Source organism: Acomys minous (assembly GCF_964271855.1).
Source record: "Acomys minous genome assembly, chromosome: 13".
Lineage (NCBI taxonomy): Eukaryota > Metazoa > Chordata > Mammalia > Rodentia > Muridae > Acomys > Acomys minous.
In genome coordinates, this window is record NC_140495.1 from 68,882,224 (window position 1) to 68,901,453 (window position 19,230).

The window sequence follows — 19,230 nt, forward strand, 5'->3', positions numbered from 1 at the left end:
CAGAATCCCTCACAAAACTGACTAATGAACCAGAACAGATACCCTCCAATCAAACAGATGACACCAACAGGCTCCCTTTCCCATGGACACTTTCAGTGTGCTCATAGAAAGTCCCCAACACCTATGTAAATATGGGATGCTCTGAAGCACTGAGAGTGAACTGTCTCCTGTTGCCTGAGTGCAAACTCTCCAGCAGGAGTGTATGGGAAGAGTGGATTCATGTATATAATGTCAGATGAAGCAAAATGAAGACAGATGTCTGATGCCAGAGCTATTGACAGAAGACCGACGTAGCGCAGGCTGCAGAAGCTAGAGCAATGCATGGAGAGACTGCCACCAATGTGTTCTGAGAAAACAAGCCAATGGTGTACAAAGGAGTGTACAAGCGTGGCCGTGCCCCCTGTAGACTCCAGCAGGATATTACAGAAGTTCTCGCTGGCGAAGGCACGGTGTGCACTTTCATTTTCAGATTAACGGGATGATATTTGATTTGACTGCTGCCTGAGTAGGAAAGACAGCAGACCAATTGCAAATATGAAAGCCCAAATGAACCTAGGAAATGCCTTTGGAATATTTGGAGTTGAAGGTGAATGAGCTCTGAAGATGTCCACCCGGAGGTGAAGATGAATTCTGGACACTGTGGCTAAGAATTTGGTTCAAGATTCTGGCTTAGAACAAGTCAGAAATAACACAAAATCATGAACTATTGTTCAAACTTAAAGATATCTTCCTCAACCGTTAGGCCCAGGATTTCAAAAGAAGGCTCACACATAGAGGGAGTGTGTGTGCTTTCTAGGTTGAATGCCCACACTGGAAGATTATACTACCTTCTTCAAGTCTGTCCAAATGAGGAGTTTTGCTCAATTAAGATTATTACACCAAAGTAATGTTCCCATTTTTATCTCACTCAATGACCTGAGATGTTAATAGAGGAAGCTGGGTGAAAGGAAAAGACTACTCTGGGCCTTCTTGTGAGTTTGGAGGTATTTCCAGATTAAATGTTGAGAGGCTTGGGAGATGGCTCAGTGAGCGAAGTGTTTGTTGTACAAGCAGGAGGGCCTGAGGTCAGATTCCTGGCACCCGCACAAAGCACAGCAGTGCATATCTGCCACTCTGGCCTGGACAGTAGGAAAGAGACAAACAGATACCACCCCTGAGCCAGTCACACAGCTGGGCATAAAACCCACCCACCATGCCACCGTTCCTCACAGGCAAAGACTCACTCTCTCCTAGACAGAAGAACTTTCTATTGCACCTCTTTTGGTACCATATAATATACATACATGCATATCCATATGACTGTTGAACCATTTCACATCTTTGAAATAAAAGCATATTTCTAGAATTTATTCTCCAAAGTACTTGTGTATCATCCACAGATGTGTGTGTGTGTGTGTGTGTGTGTGTGTGTGTGTGTGTGTGTGTGTCCATTTATTTTCAATATCCCTACAGGGAAATACCAAATATACAGAAATGGAAGGCATCTGAAAGGGAAACAACTATCTGGCCTCAGCTCCATTTTTCTGTTGCCCACTATGTGTGCTTTCTAGGCTGAATGCCCCTACTAGATTAGACTACCTTCTATAAGTTTAAGTGAGGGATTGTTTGTTTGTTTGTTTGCTCACTTGAAATTATTACATCAATGCAATGTACCCATATTGATGTCATTCCATGACCTCCATGTTAACGGAGGAACCTTGCACCTAGGTTCTTCCAATACATACAATCTAGTCTACACCATCTCTGCTTTCCAGATGGGGCCTCTGGCCCACTGCATGTAAGACAAGTCAAGTTCTCTCCTGGCCACGAAATATAGCACCTACCCAGGGAGGCAAGGTTGTTCTAGCCTCACAAAGAATGAGCTGAGAAACTTTGATTGCTTTTGTCTAGGTGCATCAATGCACACGAGACTATATTACCTAAGAAAGTCTGGAAAAACTAAATTCTCTAGTCCCCAGAGCTGGTTTCCTAGCTAAGCAATAAGCCCTGCAGTGGCCAAAAGTTCAACGCAAGTTGTCTAGGGTTTGGTTTCTGACGATCCATGAAATTCTGCCTCCTTTGTTACTGGCCTATTAGCCACCCCTATTAGGCACCTAAAATGGTGTGTAAGTGCCGTGCTTCGGGAAGACACAATTAAGAGTGTAAGGCGTGTTGAGCAGAGAACCACAACTTTTATTAGGGATTATTCAACTGAAGGTAATTAAGAGCAGCTTTTCCTGTGTGCTCCTCAGAAACTGGGCATAAATGTCATGACACTTGCAGCAGTGTGAGGATCTGTGGGGCCGTGCATCTGCAGATGCTCAGAGCAGCATCCTGGGAAGGGGAGGCCCTTAACCCCTGCTGGAGATAGACTAAGGGATACAATAACTAACCAGAGAAATAAAAATGCCCTTCTGTGATTGTAGCACAATGCCTCGCTCATAAATCTTTTGTTAACAATAAATAGAAAAAATTATTTCACTGAGTGTCTAAAATTTCAGTACATTAAGCTGCACTAAATAATGGAATAAAAATTAATGTCATGCCATGTTCATAGCAGCCTTATTCATAATAGCCAGAACATGGAAACAGCCTAAGTGTCCCTCAGTTGAAGAATGGATAAAGAAACTGTGGTACATTTACACTATGGAATACTACTCAGCTATTAAAAACAAGGAATTCCCGAAATTTGTGGACAAATGGATGGAACTAGAAATGATCATAATGAGTGAGTTAACCCAGAAGCAGAAAGAGTCACATGGTATATACTCACTTATATCTGGACACTGGCCCAAGGGGCATGTCCCATGAAAGTCTTCACTTACCAGAGAGTGGGACAGAGAGCAGGACATCCTATTGGGACTTTAGGTGAGAGAAGCATGGGAGAATGAGGAAAGAGAAGGGTGCAGAGGGTCCTAGAAACCTACAAGAAGAACATTATGATAGGCAGATTTGGGTCCAGGGGTCCCGCTCAAACTATGGCACCAGCCAAGGACAATACGTTCAGTAAACTTTGAACCCCTACACAGATCTAGCCAATGGACAGGACACTCTCCACAGTTGAGTGGAGAGTGGGGACTGACTTTCACATGAACTCTGGTGCCCCATATTTGACCACGTCCCCTGGATGGGGAGCCCTGGTGTCACTCAAAGGAAGGATAGCAGGCTACCAAGAAAAGACTTGATACCCTATGAGCATATACAAGGGGAGGAGGTCCCCCTCAGTCACAGTCATAGGGGAGGGGAGTAGGGAGAAAGCAGGAGGGAGGGAGGAATGGGAGGATACAAGGGATGAGATAACAATTGAGATGTAGTATGAATAAATTAATATATATATTATATATAATAAAGGTCATGTTTCTGAAACCTAATGTCTTATAGACTTCTTTATTTAATGTAAAGCCCTCTTTTGGTTAAAAAATATGAGCAGATTAACATGATAAGATGCAGGTGCAGGCGATTTAACAGGTAATTTGCATCAGAACCAAGAGATCCAGAACAAGATACTTCAGTCTTTATTACCAGAAGGTTATCAATATATAACTCACTAAACTCTCTATAAAACTCATACTAAATAAATTTTATAAGAATCCTGCGAGTAATTGTCAAGTTGCCTACCTAACCAAAATCATAAACAAATTTGCTACTAATTCAAGTGAACAATTAAAATCAAATATCTGATACTACCAGAAACTGTTGGAAGGGATTTTTTTGTGCACCAAAACTCTTACCTCTATCACATTGGTGGGGCTGAAAGTGTAGATGCCAGCTGGTGCCAACATTTCAGGACCGGACAGTCCCTCAGCCCCAGAAACACTGATGATCACATTGTTTCTTATTATAATTCCCTCTTCCCACCAATCTAATTTGAAAAAAAAAAAAAGATAAATCCAATACAGGAGATTCACAAACAGTTACAATTTATATAGCTCAATACTTTTTGACTCTATTAATGTAGACTATACTTGCTATCATGTATATCACATAAATTATATCACATAGTATTAAGATGGTGCACTGGCTAAAAGAATAAAAGACTAACACTCAGTTCCCAGAACTCACACTGGGTAATTCACAGCCTCCTGCGATTCCTGTGTTAGGGTTACTCTGACTGCTTCTTCTGAACACCACAGGTACCTTCCCTCATGTGTATGAACCCACGCACGGATGCACGTGTGTTCATGCAGTTAAAAATAAAGCCCCAAAGTTTTGTATCTTTGATGAGGGTTGAGAGATGTTCTTATCTGTGGGTACAGCAATAAGGCCTCAGGAGTTATTTTAATACCATGCCCATGTAGCACAGTAATGGTATTGGGTTTGATGGGGAAAGAAGAAAAATACAAAACTCTTCTGAAAGCTCAGTGGGAAGGAATGAGAAGGTTAAGAGCAGGAATTGTCACATGAATATGTTTAAAATTACAGTGTGAGAAATTCTCAAAGAACTGGTAAAATATTTATATTTATATATGTAGAAAAATTAGTTTGCTTAATTATTAGCAACAATTAACAGCATGTCATGATATCTGCCTATAAATTATTATAATCATAGATGAACTATGATGAATTAAAAATAAATTCACATGCTTACCATTTTTTCTTCCAGCAATAGTCTCACTAGTGCTAAGCCTGTCCATGTAGGACCCTGGGAACAGAAGATTATATTACTTTTGCATATTTGATATCACTCAGGAAAGCAAAAGAAAAGAAAATACTATTTATTGCTTTGATATTTTAATTTTATTTTCATCTATGAGACAGAGGAAAAGATACATATTGTATGGACTATAAGTCTTAGCATCTTGTGTATCTGAAGTTTGCTTTTCAGAAAAACAATCATAGGAACAGACCTTCTATTTTAATATTTAGGTAGAGTCTAAGATATATCTTCATAGTCCAAAGCAGACAGATCACCGTAGTTAAACTCAGAGAAACACACACACACACACAGAGAGAGAGAGAGGGAGAGAGAGAGAGGGAGAGAGAGAGAGAGAGAGAGGGAGAGAGAGACAGACAGACAGACAGACAGACAGACAGACAGACAGACAGACATGAAAAAGAGACTTGGAGGGTATGAAAAGAGGGAGAAGTACAATATGGTAGTAGGAACAAAGAGGTTGCATTAAACACATGCATAGAATTGTCAAAGAATAAATTTAATGAAAAATACAATAATGAGAAAGCCACACTGCTTGAGTCCAACCCAGCCTGGTTTTCAAATTGTGTGGCCCACATTTTCTAAGAGAGCAGACATGCTCTGAAGAAGCAGGCTGGACAGGATGAGGCCAGGGAATGCCCCAACCATGTGACTCAAAAAGGTATTATTCATTTAAGTAGGATCAATAGTGTACGGACAGTGCTGCAGAATCCCTTCTTGCGAGGCCTTATTTTATCTGAGATCCCCATATCACTTAATAGATCTGAGCTTGTGTGTGTGTGGTTTTTTTTAGGCATGACTGAGAACTTTATAGTCAATTAAATATTTTAATTCCTTCAAGTATAATACAAAGGATGTTAAGAGCCAATAATCCACAATAACCAAGGCTGAATTTCTCCTACAGGTTTTTTAGTTGCCTACTCTGTATCATTTTCTGCTAAGATCATATTGTTAGGATGCCCTCTTAAATCTCTGCCTTTATAGAGAAAACTGAGAACAGAATCAGAGTTATGGCCTGACTTCCCTGTGGCCCACCCTTCTCTATTCAAAATATTTTGCACACCCAATGACATCACGTGTCTGCTCTCTGCCTTCAAGCTGGAGTTTGCTTTCAAGAAAGTTCATAAGATCCATGTTTCCTTCAGTAAGCAACATCACTTTAGGGATTAGGACTTTTTCAGCCCTTTACCTCAACAGACTGTTCGTAAATGAAACATATGCTCCCCACCCACCCCCCACACACATCCCAATCACATCACAGGGCTCATTTAAAAATAAAATACTAGTGATTATAGTTAGGGTCTTAGTTTCAGCAAGAATCTCTGGTTTGCTTTTTATAGTTTGACACAAAAACCACAGATTACTTATTAATTCATTTCTTTCAGCTGACTGGCCTACAATGAACTATCAATACGAATGTTTAAAAAAAAAAACAGTGTTTCCCAAAATCTAATGTTGAAACAAGATGGAACTGATGGTCAGAAATGTGACATTCAATTTAAATTTGAGAAGTGCTAATCTGGCAGTGTAAAGAATGTTCCAGGAGAGTAACTGTCATTAAACACAGAGAAAAGAAAAAAAAAAAGCTTCTGCAAGAGCCATATGGCAGAAGTGTGATCTTTGAAAAGAATGTAACAAAGCAGCTCCTCTCTCATGACAGTACAGAGGAAGAAACGCGAGAGATCAAGATGAGCTTACAGAAATCAAATGGGGTGAAAAATCACTGACAGGGCTTTCTTTAGCCCTGCTAGAACTTTTGGATTGTGTTCTAGCAGGGATGTGATGCCGACTGAGAACTCTAATTATCTGACGACAATTCTGATGTTTGGTCTGATCTTAAAGGGACAAAAGCAGAAACTGGGGTGCAGTTGGGCCAGTTTGGAAACTCCAGCCTCAGCCTACAACAGAAGCCCTTAACAGGCAAATTCGATTTTCAAATCTTTAGCCAATATCACGCAAGCCTGGGCATCTGAAAGTGTGCACGGACTAAGAATTACGGGAAAATGGTATGGCAGCACATTTTAAAACCTCCCATTAGAAGTTTATCAACCTGTATTCGACTTCTAAAGGATTCATTTCCTACAGATGCAGTTTAGTAAGTCACTCAGTGGTGAATAAATTTAAATTTGGGATTTGAACCTAGGCCTTGCTAGGCAATATCTAGAAAAACAGTGATTTTTATATGTTTCAGATTCAACAATTTGGAAGAATGCTTTTGAAAGGCCACTACTCATCCTATGCAAGAACGTATACATTAACCAAGCAAATTTACTTACCCACCAGCAGGGCATGGCCTACAATCTTATAGAATGTATTACTGTCCACCTTCAGGCCCCAGGTCCTGTGCATACTAAGGCCTCTGCTGAAGGAGCCCCACACCGAACACTTCTGCAGATAGGAGCCTGAATAGGAAAAGGCAAGATGAAAATTTTAGCCACACCTCAGAGTGTCCTCGGATTCTATTGGCCACATCCAAGCATGATACACTATGAGCAAAGCATATGTTCCACACAAAAATGAAACCTAGTCATCTGAAAAGGGCAAACAAATCAAGGAATTAAGCAATGAACTCTGCTAGATCTTGAGGATTATAATAGTTGAAATTCAAGACACACATGCTACTACAAAGTGTTGGCATCTAAAAAGGAAAGTATGGCTACGCCACAAAGCCAGGTGGCTGTCAAGAATTCTACCTACTCAGTGTCCCTTGTCACAATATAGTAGAGCAGAGGTCAAGGCCTGATATGAATTGACCTCGATTTTTAAAAAACTATACTTGCATATGAAGTTGTGGCCATGTGGCCATAATTCTTGGGCTGTAAATGGATGTTTATAACTTTCAGCTGTTCTAGTTTAGTTTCTGTTGCTGTGGAAAACACTATGGCTACAAGGAAATTGAGGATAAAAGGATGCATTCCACCTTACAGTTTACAGTCTATCAGTGAACAATCCAAGGAAGCAATCTGAAGCAGAAACCACTGAGAAACATCATATACTCGCTCACTTTCCCATTGGCTCACATTCGGCTACCTTTTTTTTCTAATGTAAAACATTTATTTTTTTATTTTACTTTTTGCTTTTTTATTATTTTAATTAATTTATTCAGATTATAACTCAATTGTTATCCCATCACTTGTATCCTCCCGTTCCTCCCTCCCTCCCGCTTTCACCCTTTTCCCCTCCCCTAGGTCTATGACCAAGGGGGACAAGGAGTAAACATTGAACCCCTACTCTGATCTACCCAATGGACAGGACATTCTCCACAGTTATGTGGAGAGCGAGGACTGACTGACATGAACCCTGGTGCCCCATATTTGGCCACCTCCTCTTGGTGGGGAGGCCTGGTGGCACTCCGAGAAAGAATAAGCAGTTTTTTATAGCATACATGATAGACTATTTCAAAAATAGTCTGTGTCGAGATAATGTGTGAAAATAGAAGGAGGGCTTGGAGGTAGAGTAGAGGGACAGGGTAATAGAATATGATAATAAAGGATGGAAGATGATCAAAGAATATTATATGCATGAATAAGACGTCATAAAGAAACCCATTAGTTTGCACAATTAATAAATTTGAATAAAAATGAAAAATAGTCTATGTCAGTCAAGATGTATTAGTTAACTTTACAATCCTATTATGACTTTTATCATATGAGACCTAAGTAATTGGTGCAATATCTTTCTAAGATAAATCACTGGAATAATCAGGTCTTAGATCATGTATGACTCAAATAGAAAACCAAGTTAAAATATGGGCTGATAGTTAACACTGAATGGATTTTGTAGATAATATAAAAAGTACCAAAGATAAATCATTTGCTTTTGAAATACCAGTTCAAATTGTGCATCATTTATCTTCTCAAGAAAAAAAAATAATGGTTAGAAATTTTAAGTATTTCTCAAAAAATAAAGAACAATAAAACACTGCTGAAATTTTTAAGGAGACACAAAAATAAATTTTATTTAGGTTCCTTTTGACTTTTGAATGGTCAACATACATTCAATATACTGCTGAATAGGTTTAAGCCTTCAAATCTATTTTTGAAAATAATTATTCCAAAACTATCTTACTATTAGGAAAAGAATTTTTTGAATGTTTAACTAATTTGGGAGCTAAATAATAATATAAAAAATATAGATCAGTATAATGTCACTTTTACTCTAATAAATAATGCAAAACAAGCATATTCAATAGTATGTGTGCTTGTGCGTGTAGCCTTACACATGCTAAACTGCACAATATCTATATGCACAGTCCTTTGATATCTTTATATATATATATATATATATATATATATATATATTTATAAGAAAGTAAACTTAAAATCACAATGTATCTGTTAGCTTGCATATTTGTAAACTAAGAAAGAACAACTACAGTAAACCAAAAATGAGTGCTTTTCTTAGGATTCTGATTCTTAGAGTGACAGTGTTTGGACAGTATTGTCAGAGTGTGGGAACTCAGGTTAAAAGCTCTAATGACAAATTCCCCTTCTATGTGTCCTCTTGAGAGCAAAACCATGGAAGTTTTTTTCTTAGAAGAGTGGAGGAAGGTTGCTTTGTTTCATTGATATATCTATCTGGTATAACGAGTCTCCATTTAAACATAAGGTATATTTGATCTGTTTGACACCACTGTGAAATCTGCATTTACAAAAATCTTTATGTTGAGATAGAGCAAAATCTCTAGTTTCTTATGAGAATTAAAAAAATAATAATAAACTAACACACCAATAATTGCTTCTTTCAAAAACACTGCTTTGCTGTTGTTGATGTTTTCCCAACTCCCAAACTATCAGAACATCATCGTACACACCATTCACCTGAATGGCAACTAAGTCCTCACACATCCAAGTTGTCTTGAGAGTGAGTGTAAGACGCATGTGGGGTTTACTTAGGTACTAAGCTTTGAAACATATCTCTGAATTCCTCAGTCCCACATATCACCATCATGTGGTATCACCAACAAAGAAGAAAACTGGGAAGGCCAAGGTTTGGTACCCTTACCTCTCATAGCTCCCACCAGGGTGAGTGAGCTCAGATGCTTATGGAAGGCCTGCCCTAGGTCTCGAAACTGCACTCCCTTCAGCTTGACCAAGCTGGGCTCCTCTGGGAAGGACTGAATGATGACTCTGACCCCCAGATCCCTGGCTCCCAGCATCTTCTCACTCTTAGAATACAAACAGTGCTCCAGGTTTCCTAAAACACACAATGATATCCAGGAGAAATGTTTAGAGCATGCTTCTAGACAAATGTTCTGTTTGCAAGGCTGTATGCACACAAAGGACAAACCTTACAAAGGTCTTGCTTCACTGTTACTGGTTTCTCTTTTTGCATTGTTTATATAGATCAAATAACTAGGACATGACATTATCCCTTGCTCTATTATTTCTGGAAATATCCCCCCCAAACAATCACTTTAATTCCGATCAAAAAGGAACCATTACAACTCTCAAGCCCAATTAAACTGGTGCATATTTCAATACAAAAGACAACCTGCAGGAAAGGTGCAATAAAATGGCTTTTTTTATGTTTGATAATTCTTGGGGAAAGTTGTGTGCACTGAGTGCTATAAGAGCACCTTATAGACTTCAAGTGCCCAGTGGGGTGTCCTCCTCAATATGCTGCTGTGTGTTTGGGGATTTAGCAAAAAACGTCTCCACTGAAAGGAGAGAGAACTTCAGAAAAAATCTCTGCCAATCCATTTTCCTGGCTGTCTCTCTACTGGTGGTTAAAAAAGACCTGTAGCTGATTGCATAACTTCCATTGCTACCGTGCTGAGGGAGCAGCACTCCAATATTTTCTGCTGACATGTGACATCTGACAATGGGAAATCTCAAAATGGAGACGTCATCTTCAGGATTGATTCAGCACTAGCCGTATTACTCCTCAGTCCATACCCAGAATAATCGAAATCAACCTAATTGTTCTAGCTTGCTTTCTTTCGCGGTGATAAAAGCAATTTAAAGGAGTAAAGGGATTATTTCATTTTACATTTCCTTGCCACAGACCTTCATTAAGGAAAGCCAGGGCAGGCACTCGAGCAGAGACCATGGGAGAAGACAGATTACTGGCTTGCTCTCTGGCTCATACTTAGATAGCCTTCTTATGCAGCCCAGACTCATCCACCTAAGGATGGTGCTGGCCACAATGCCCTAAGTTTTTCCATATCAATCTTCAGTCAAGACAGTCTTTCACAGACATGACCGAAGGCCAGTCTAATATTGGCAGTTCCTCAAATGAGGATACTTCTTCTCAGGTTACTAGCAGTTCTGTCAAGCTGACAACACTAACCTGCACATCTGCATGCCCATCTGTATTGATATACTAAGGTATAAATCAATAACACAATAATGAACAAAAGAGGTAGCAATCAATCAAAGCAATGTGTCACTCTCTGGTGAGTTACAGAGTCTAATTCTTCAAAGAATTGACCTAGAGGCAGTAAATGAAGAAATGCTATGTGTTTATATGATTTGGCACAATTATTATCCCAATTTGAAAGACTTGTGACAATGGCTGTCAATCAACTCTAATCCACTTTTACCCAAACTTTTTTCTTTTTAGCAAATTATGAATTTGTTCATTGATTACTTTGAGTGGAAGTTAGTGAGGTCATGATCACTCTCCACTACTAACAACCCTTTATGCAATACTGTATATAACTGCAATTCTGTGTACACATCTCTGACATCTTTAACTCTAGACTTGATATTTCTATTAGGATCCAGACATCTCTACTCAGTTGCCGACCTGCCTTCTCAGTTTCAATGTGTACAAAATTAAACATGTTTACCACTATCCCAAAACCTATCCCAAAACCTTCCCCTCTTCCCATCACAGTAAACGCTTCATCATCCATCCAGAGCTCATGCCTGGAAGTCATCCTTGACACCCACACCACCCTGGACCAAAGTTGACAAATGATATCTTCACAGCCTCATAATCTACAGCCTGGGAAACCAAAACATAACCTCCTAAACTAACCATCCCTGAAATAGATGTTTAATAGGCACATCAGTGTGATTCAGTGCCTGCTATTCTTTCAGAAGATAAATTGGCTCTTACACTCCTTTACCTAGAGTAAAGGAGTAGCTCACTCAGAAAACAAACCCCACAAAGGGGAGGAAGTACAAATCTAACCAATAAGAATGAACTGCCCAAGCTTATGACTCCGGAATCATAGTTTTCTTGAGAATCTTAGGAGAAGCCGGGCATTGACAAAATCATTACAACATTCCAGCACATTCATTAACACTAGTTTTACCAAGAAAAATGATTGATCATTTCCTTTGCCTTTTCTCTATTTCCTTTACTTCTTGGAAGTGGGGGGAGAAATGAAATGACAAGCTGCCAAGAGGATTCTGAAAATTATGGAAAAATATGGACATTCAAAAATGTTAATGAAGAAGACCACCCAAGGCCTGCCGCATATTGTTAGGCAGTGAGAAAACTCATTCATTCTTTAGGTCTCCCATCAAACTGCATTTCTACCTTCAGAAGCATTGGCCTCCTTGCAGGAATTGAGGAGCTTTGCCCTCTCAAGAGTGAGATTTCCTTGGATGATAATATTCCTGCTGAGAAGAGCCACTGTAGCCTTCAAAATATGATTCCTTCCAGCTACCCAGCTCTCTGTGAAGTTGTAGGAGTGTCTGAAAAGAACAAGAGAGAAAGGAGCACTTGAGAACACAACTCTACATTTTATTAGAGTAGTACATTGAGGCTTCTTTGGGGAGTGTCTATTTCTTTAGAAACTCAAATACCCAAAGAATGACCTAGATAGATGCCTGTAAAATGCACCGTGTATAGCACTGGAAACTACTTATTGACCTCTTGCTAAGACAAAACTTCTAGGGTCCCACTAGAGAAAAACATTTAAGAAATCTTCATCTTTGCAACACTCATGCTTTATTATTTTCTTGTCCAGATGCCTAACATTATTTAACGCTAATGTTTCTGTCAAGAAATAAATGTTCAGAGCTCAATTCCCTAAAGAACTCCTGCTCCTCCATATGAAACTAGAGTACCTCAATGGGTTCCGGAGATGGAGATCTGTATTGTGCACAGTTTCCACAATAACAACTTCCTCCATTGGTTCACCACCTTCAACACTCAATCCACTGATGATGACAACCTCATCTCCAGGGTGCCATTTCACAGCATCCTCCAGAGCCAGCACTGTGTCTCCTGCACAGGCTGCTGTTTGAAGATAGGTGACAGTAACTTCTGGAACTGAACCTAAAGCCAAGAGGAGAAGACTTGTTTAAATTTAATTGTTAATTTACTTAAAAGTTTACTTGTTAATTAGAATAAGATTTTATAAGAGATGCTTGTAAGACCAGCCAAAGTCAAAGTAGTGAGGTGAAAAACATAGGAACTGTCACTAGACAAAATTGACATGTGAGCCTGACTTGACATACAGAAAATACATATAGGTGGGCTTCAGTTTTCTCAGTTACACAGAGAAATAGGAGCAGATGAACTTCCAACTTCCAGCATAGAACTGAGGACTATTTAACGAGATGCTAATTAATGAAGTATCCAGCTCAGACTTCGAGGCATAAAAGACATTGGCATATGTCGGGTTTTACTTTTTCCTTCCATATATCCCCTGTGTTTAAAAAAATGAGCTTTTGCATTACTCTTATTTAAAGTATGATATAGCAGATATTTTATCCTAATGTGAAAGTCCATAATTCATGGACAACATGAAGAGCTTAACCCACAAATACTGTAAGCAGAATAGAAGATACTTTAGAATAGCTATCCTAGGACTTTACCTGTTACATGATCCCTTTGAACTAAAACTGGGTACACCCAGGATGAGATTATCAAACAGTCGAAGCAGGGAAACTCGTGACTACATAGCTTAGAGTGCACTGTACTCTGGCATACCCTTATCAGCCTCCCCATAGCAAGTACGTACGTCCTTAACTATCAAAGATTTAAGAATGTCATTTGCTTCACCATTTTCGCTGGGATTTTCCAGCAGAGGTCGAGGCAAATTTTTAAAGGCATTATCTGAAGCAATAGTTCAGAAAACACATTGCTTACTCCCCACTCCTTCCCCTTTTTTCCTCAGTACATCTCCTTCCTCCTTTGCAATAGATCATAATTTACCTTTAGCCCACAGCAAGCTGCTGTCCTCCCCTGCTGCACTGAAGTAAAGTAATAATACTTGAATTCCTAACTGCAGGGGTGGCCGACAATAAATCATTTTCAAATTATTTTAAACTTTCCTCTTTATTTATTTGTCTGTGTGTGCACAGACAACTTGTACCAACCATGTTGTTCTAGGCTTAGAAAGGTCTTTGGGTTAATGATGTAATTTCTGAAGTTTACCACGGCAATAATTTTATCTTAAAAAACATTTACAGAGTTCAAAATTTCTAATTATAGGGCAGGTGGAAATTAAGGCATAAATCATCCCCAAAGAAAATAATTTTAATTTTATTCCTTGTTTGTACATCTTAACCCTTGGGAATAAGAAAATGAAATAAAGTTTATTTATTTGTATATCCATATGTGTGAATATCTCTAACCAGTTCTTGATTAGCTACATAAAAAATACCTCTGTGCTCTGAATCAAAGATAGAGTTACCTATATATCAAGAAGGGCTCTTATACTGTATCAAAAATAATCAAAAATGAAGACAAGAAACATTTGTAAGCAAATCATTCTTATAAATAAAATACTCAAGTCAAAATGAGCAAAGAAACTAGGGGAATTTTTAAAGTGTATATTTAACTATTAGCGAAAGTCTGTGTTCTTTCAAATATTGACAATTTTTCAAGGAAGCAAAAGTATTTCATAAATTATTTATTTTCTTTGCAAACATATCATTCTCTCTGTCTATGACTAAAATATGAAACCTGGATACATTCTGAGTTCCAGCCTTCTACTTCCATCTATAGGAGATAATGACCTCATAAACTACAATCACTCAAACTCAAGATGTCAAAGGAGTTATAATAATCAGCTAGGCTAGACCTTCTGCAAACAGCTTTTATGCTAACCATTTCTGATCATATGCTTAAACAATTTTTGGTGAGTCATTTTCTCTTCTTTGTTGGCTTATCTGGGGTTTCACTCCTCAGACCCCAGTAATGAGGGCCCAAGTTCTGTTCTTAAATAACCCAGTTCTCTCCAAGTAGACACCACTCTACTTTCTGACTTAGGAAGGACATTTCTATCCCAAGAACTCATCTTTTAGTCTAGTTTCATTTAATCACATCTTCCTACCTTCACCTTTTGTCAGTTCCATGCCCTGCAATCTTTCTAGCACCCATTCTTCTAAAATAAATCACTGCGTTACTTTACAATTTGTTCAAGGTAGGCTGGCTGACTCCCCTGGTAAAGAGAGCACTGCACACTTCAAATGTGCACTGTTGTCTTCATTGAACTCTTGAAACCCACATTGGGTAGCTCCTGTACTGTACCGCAAATCAAAGATCATATAAAAACACAGCTTAGAAAGATTAGTGATTTGTAAATATGCTTCAGTGAAAAAGGCTGTAATTTAATACAATGTTTAACCACATTGGGCTTTCAACATTGACCTGTTAAGCAACCAACTATTCATTTACTCCCACTAATGACTTCTCATAATTGTACTTCCTACCAATTATTGTCCAAGCAATTCACTGTCATTCATCTGTAATTATGCAGTCCCTGAGAACCACTGTTACCAAATTGGCATGGGAAGAAAGGAAATAACCTTCGTGTGTTGACACACTTAAAACTCACTAATTGTCCTCTGTTTGTTTTATAGGACTTAAATCTTTATTCCACGTGAATAACTGACAAGACTTTTCAAAAAGAGAGGGAGAGGGAGAGAAAGAAAAAAAAGAGGATGGAGGGATGGAGGAAGGAAGGGGAAGGGAAGGGGAAGGTGGAAAAGAAGGAAAAAGAAAAATAAAGATAGACTAAATAATAAATGATAGATATGTTTTAGAGGATAGTTACATAATAGATAGATATTAGTTAATGGATGGGTGGATGATAATAATAATAATAATAATAATAATAATAATAATAATAATAATAGATAGATATTATTTGTTAGAACAATGTTCACATCATAATAGAAATAGACAAAAATTATCAACTATAATAGAGATGAGATATGATATTGATTTTCATTTAGAATTTTATTTTTTTTCTTTTTTTTCTCCTTTATTAATTTATTCTTGTTACATCTCAATGGTTATCCCATCCCTTGTATCCTCCCATTCTTCCCTCCCTCCCATTTCCCCCTTATTCCCTTCCCCTATGACTGTTCCTGAAGGGGATTTAGAATTTTAGACACACCAAGATAGGAAAGACGTTTACTTTGAGTTTTCCAAATACAAATAGCCAAATCACTATGATTTTAACATTTATATAATTCCTGATTGTTTTGTGGTTCTTTCTGCTATATGTAGTTTATTTTATTTATGTATTATTTTATATTATGTGTAATAATATAAATGTATATGTTAAAAAAGAAGTATAATAAAGTCATATGATGAAAAATTTATCAACTAAAAATGTTGTTCTCAATTATACACAGTTGTTTCTCCTTAATTTCTGTATGCATCTCCCCCATTGTAAAACAGTGAATGCTCCCTTTTCTTCCTGTCTCTGAGTAGACAAACACAAAGTGAACAACTTCTTTTTCCTAATACTAATACCCAGTGTGAGAAATACACAGACAGATATAAATTAGAGTATTGCAAAAACACAATTTTGTTAAAATATGAACATAAGAAGTAGTAAGAAAAACGTGTATTACTATGTCATAAAAAAGTTATGAGTTACTTCATTACCTTTCTTGACCCTGTATTTGTGCTCTAATGCTATATATGTCTTTCCTCTGAAAGAATGTACTTTCAATTATTTATTACCATATAGCTTCAGAGCTGGGCTGCCATGTAGAAGTATACAACACCCTGACTCTTCTGTTTTGTAGCCTCATCTATCCAATAAGATAATTGACCTCTTTGATCAAAGAATGTACCTTCTCCTGCAGCAGATTGGGCTGACTGCAGACTGCCTCCTCTCTTAGGTCTTGTATTTGATTTCTAACTCTTTACATGAACATGTGAACACTCCTCCTTCTACCCTCTTCTCCTGGCACAGCCTGCTGACTGATATTTCTGTCTGTCCCTTGTTGTTCAGCTTATTGATGGGTTTCTCATCTTTTACCGGTGCATCTATGGTCTTGAGGACAGTTCTAAGTTGAGGGAAAGAAAGACAAGAGGGAGAGCACTTAGAGTTAGAGGACCCATGTTGGGTAGAGCCTGGGCAGGATTTGGAACTCCTACTATTGCTGTTTTCTGATGGGGCAGCTTCCATTAGATAAACTTGAATAAGGAGGAAGAGGAGGAAGAGGAGGAAGAGCAGGAGGAGGAAGAAGTAGAAGGAGAACGAAGAGGAGGAGAAGAAAAGAAGGTGGCTATCCAACTTATTCAGATATGTTCTCTTTGTTATTTATTTATAAAAAGAAGAGTCTGATTTGGAGGACCAGACCTGGGGAAAAAAACTTTAGAAAGGAGAAGGGAATTGTGGTTTCTTTTTGTTAAAATTTCTAAAAGATGGCCAACTGGATTCACGGTCTAAGGAAAAAGGCTTCTTATCAAAGCAAAGAGATGGGGCGTGAGAGCAAAAGATCACAAGTGTCATGCAACAAGCCACACTCTCATTTGACATGTATCCCAGGTCATGTATACCCAACAGAACATCAAAGCCAAACTGTCTGACCCATTTTCTCCAACATTCAATACGTATCTGAAAAGATATCACCCTTAAAGTATCCCAAGGCACTGACAACTCATCTACCACCAGCCACTTGGAAATGATGCGCACTTTAATCCTGTCATTAAAAGACCTTGAGGTTTACAGTTCTTGACCACCTCACAGGTTTCACTCACTTTAAGCTCAAGTGCCTACAGAGGCACATCAAGAATACATCGGCAGTTACTGGATTTAGTGAACTGATCTTAGTCATGTGTGAACTTTTAACGGTGCCTTTGTGCATTACAGAAATGCTTTCTCTGGATCTTGTACAAAGGATCATGGCTGAATCTACTACACACCCCACAAAAGCCAAATCTGGCACACATTGATGCCCCTGGTATCCAAGTGGCCACAGAGCTGGTGACAGGAAATGATGGCAGCAAGTCCTATTGAAGAACAAACATTTAAGGTCGATAGACGAGCAGAACCGTTGAGCCATATTTTTCCCCTAAATTCTCTTTATATCATAGAGTGGAAAGACAATTTTTGCAGTAATGGGATTGAACTTAACCATTAAACACTCAAGGAATGAACTATAGCCCAATCCTGGAAACTCAAAGTTTTTATCTTATGGTTTCAAAAATCAGAATTCTGAAAGTAACACCATTGAGATAAAGTCAGTGTCATCGGCAATGTTTCATTTTAGAAATTTTGAGGAGACAATCTAGTTCCGTGGCTTTCACAGCTTCCAGTGGCTGTGTACAGTATTTGACTTGTAGTTCATTTGCTCATATTTAAACACAAAACTTATATCCATTTCCACCATCATTTTGCCTTCTCCTCCAGCTTCTCTCTTGTGGCCTTCTTACAAAAACCACTATAATTACAAGGATTCTACTTGGATAATTTAGTATAATCTCCAGAATTCAAGATCTTTAATTTAATCACAGCTGCCAAGTCTCCCCACTTGTTTTATTCTTTCCAAGACAATGCCATACTTTGTAGCCCAGTCTAGCTTCAAACTTGGGATCTTCCTGCCTTAGAGTCCCAGATGCTGAGATTTCAAGCACATGCCACCAGACCCATCTCTACAGGGTCTTTTTTCATTTTGAAAAACAAGGCAAGAATTATGAGTTCTGAAAATTAGGACATAAATGCAATTAAGGAACACAGATAAATATTGTTCAGAACATGAGTAGCTATTGGAGGAAAATAAGATAGCTGACTAACAAAGATCATCAGCAACTTGTAGACTAAGACAGAGGCCAGCAATCTTTTCCTGAAAAGAGACAGGTATCGAAGAGTCTAATGTTTACAAATCACATTGACTTTAGCATAACTACTCCATTCTGTTACTGCCATGCCAAGCCACCATAGATAACACCTCAACAAACAAGGATCACTGTGTTTCAGCAAAATTGTTCTTAAATGGCAAACAGTGGGCCAGCTTGGCCATAGGCTATAGTTTTCCAAACATATTTAAAGATGCAATGTGAAAAAAAATAATTAAAAACAATAAAAGATCTAACAACCTGGTAGGTAAAGGTTTACACTATTTCTTCTGTAGGGAAGATTTTCTAAAGGCAATATCAAAGACAGAATCATACAGAAAAAAATAGACTTGTTATTACAAATAACATAATACTCCATTAAAATACTGGGGTAAATAATAAATTGGGGGAAAAACAACAGTTTCTTTATGTCTCTGTCAAAAGAAACATAGGGAGACTTAGGAACAGTTCTCCTGGGATCCCAGAATACCTTGAAAGGATTAAATTGAGAAGATTGTTCCAGAACCCAGGAAGATTATCCCCTGTGCATGTTTATACCACAGCTATATGTGCAAAAAGCAGAGAGACCCTCATGTGCCTCATGTGCCCAT

The 19,230-nt window shown here is 38.3% G+C and overlaps 1 protein-coding gene across 7 annotated transcripts in view; it reads right to left on the minus strand.

Moving 5' to 3' along the window:
- Positions 1-19,230, minus strand: part of PKHD1 (PKHD1 ciliary IPT domain containing fibrocystin/polyductin) — a 443,479-nt gene that overhangs the window by 259,826 nt on the left and 164,423 nt on the right. For all 7 annotated transcript variants that reach the window (XM_084755074.1, XM_084755077.1, XM_084755075.1 and 4 more), the window contains 6 exons: positions 12,658-12,868; positions 12,125-12,282; positions 9,638-9,829; positions 6,910-7,035; positions 4,568-4,621; positions 3,711-3,841 (listed from right to left, as the gene is read on the minus strand). In XM_084755074.1, the coding sequence (XP_084611200.1) occupies positions 3,711-3,841; positions 4,568-4,621; positions 6,910-7,035; positions 9,638-9,829; positions 12,125-12,282; positions 12,658-12,868 (872 nt within the window). The remainder of the gene's footprint in view (positions 1-3,710; positions 3,842-4,567; positions 4,622-6,909; positions 7,036-9,637; positions 9,830-12,124; positions 12,283-12,657; positions 12,869-19,230) is intronic.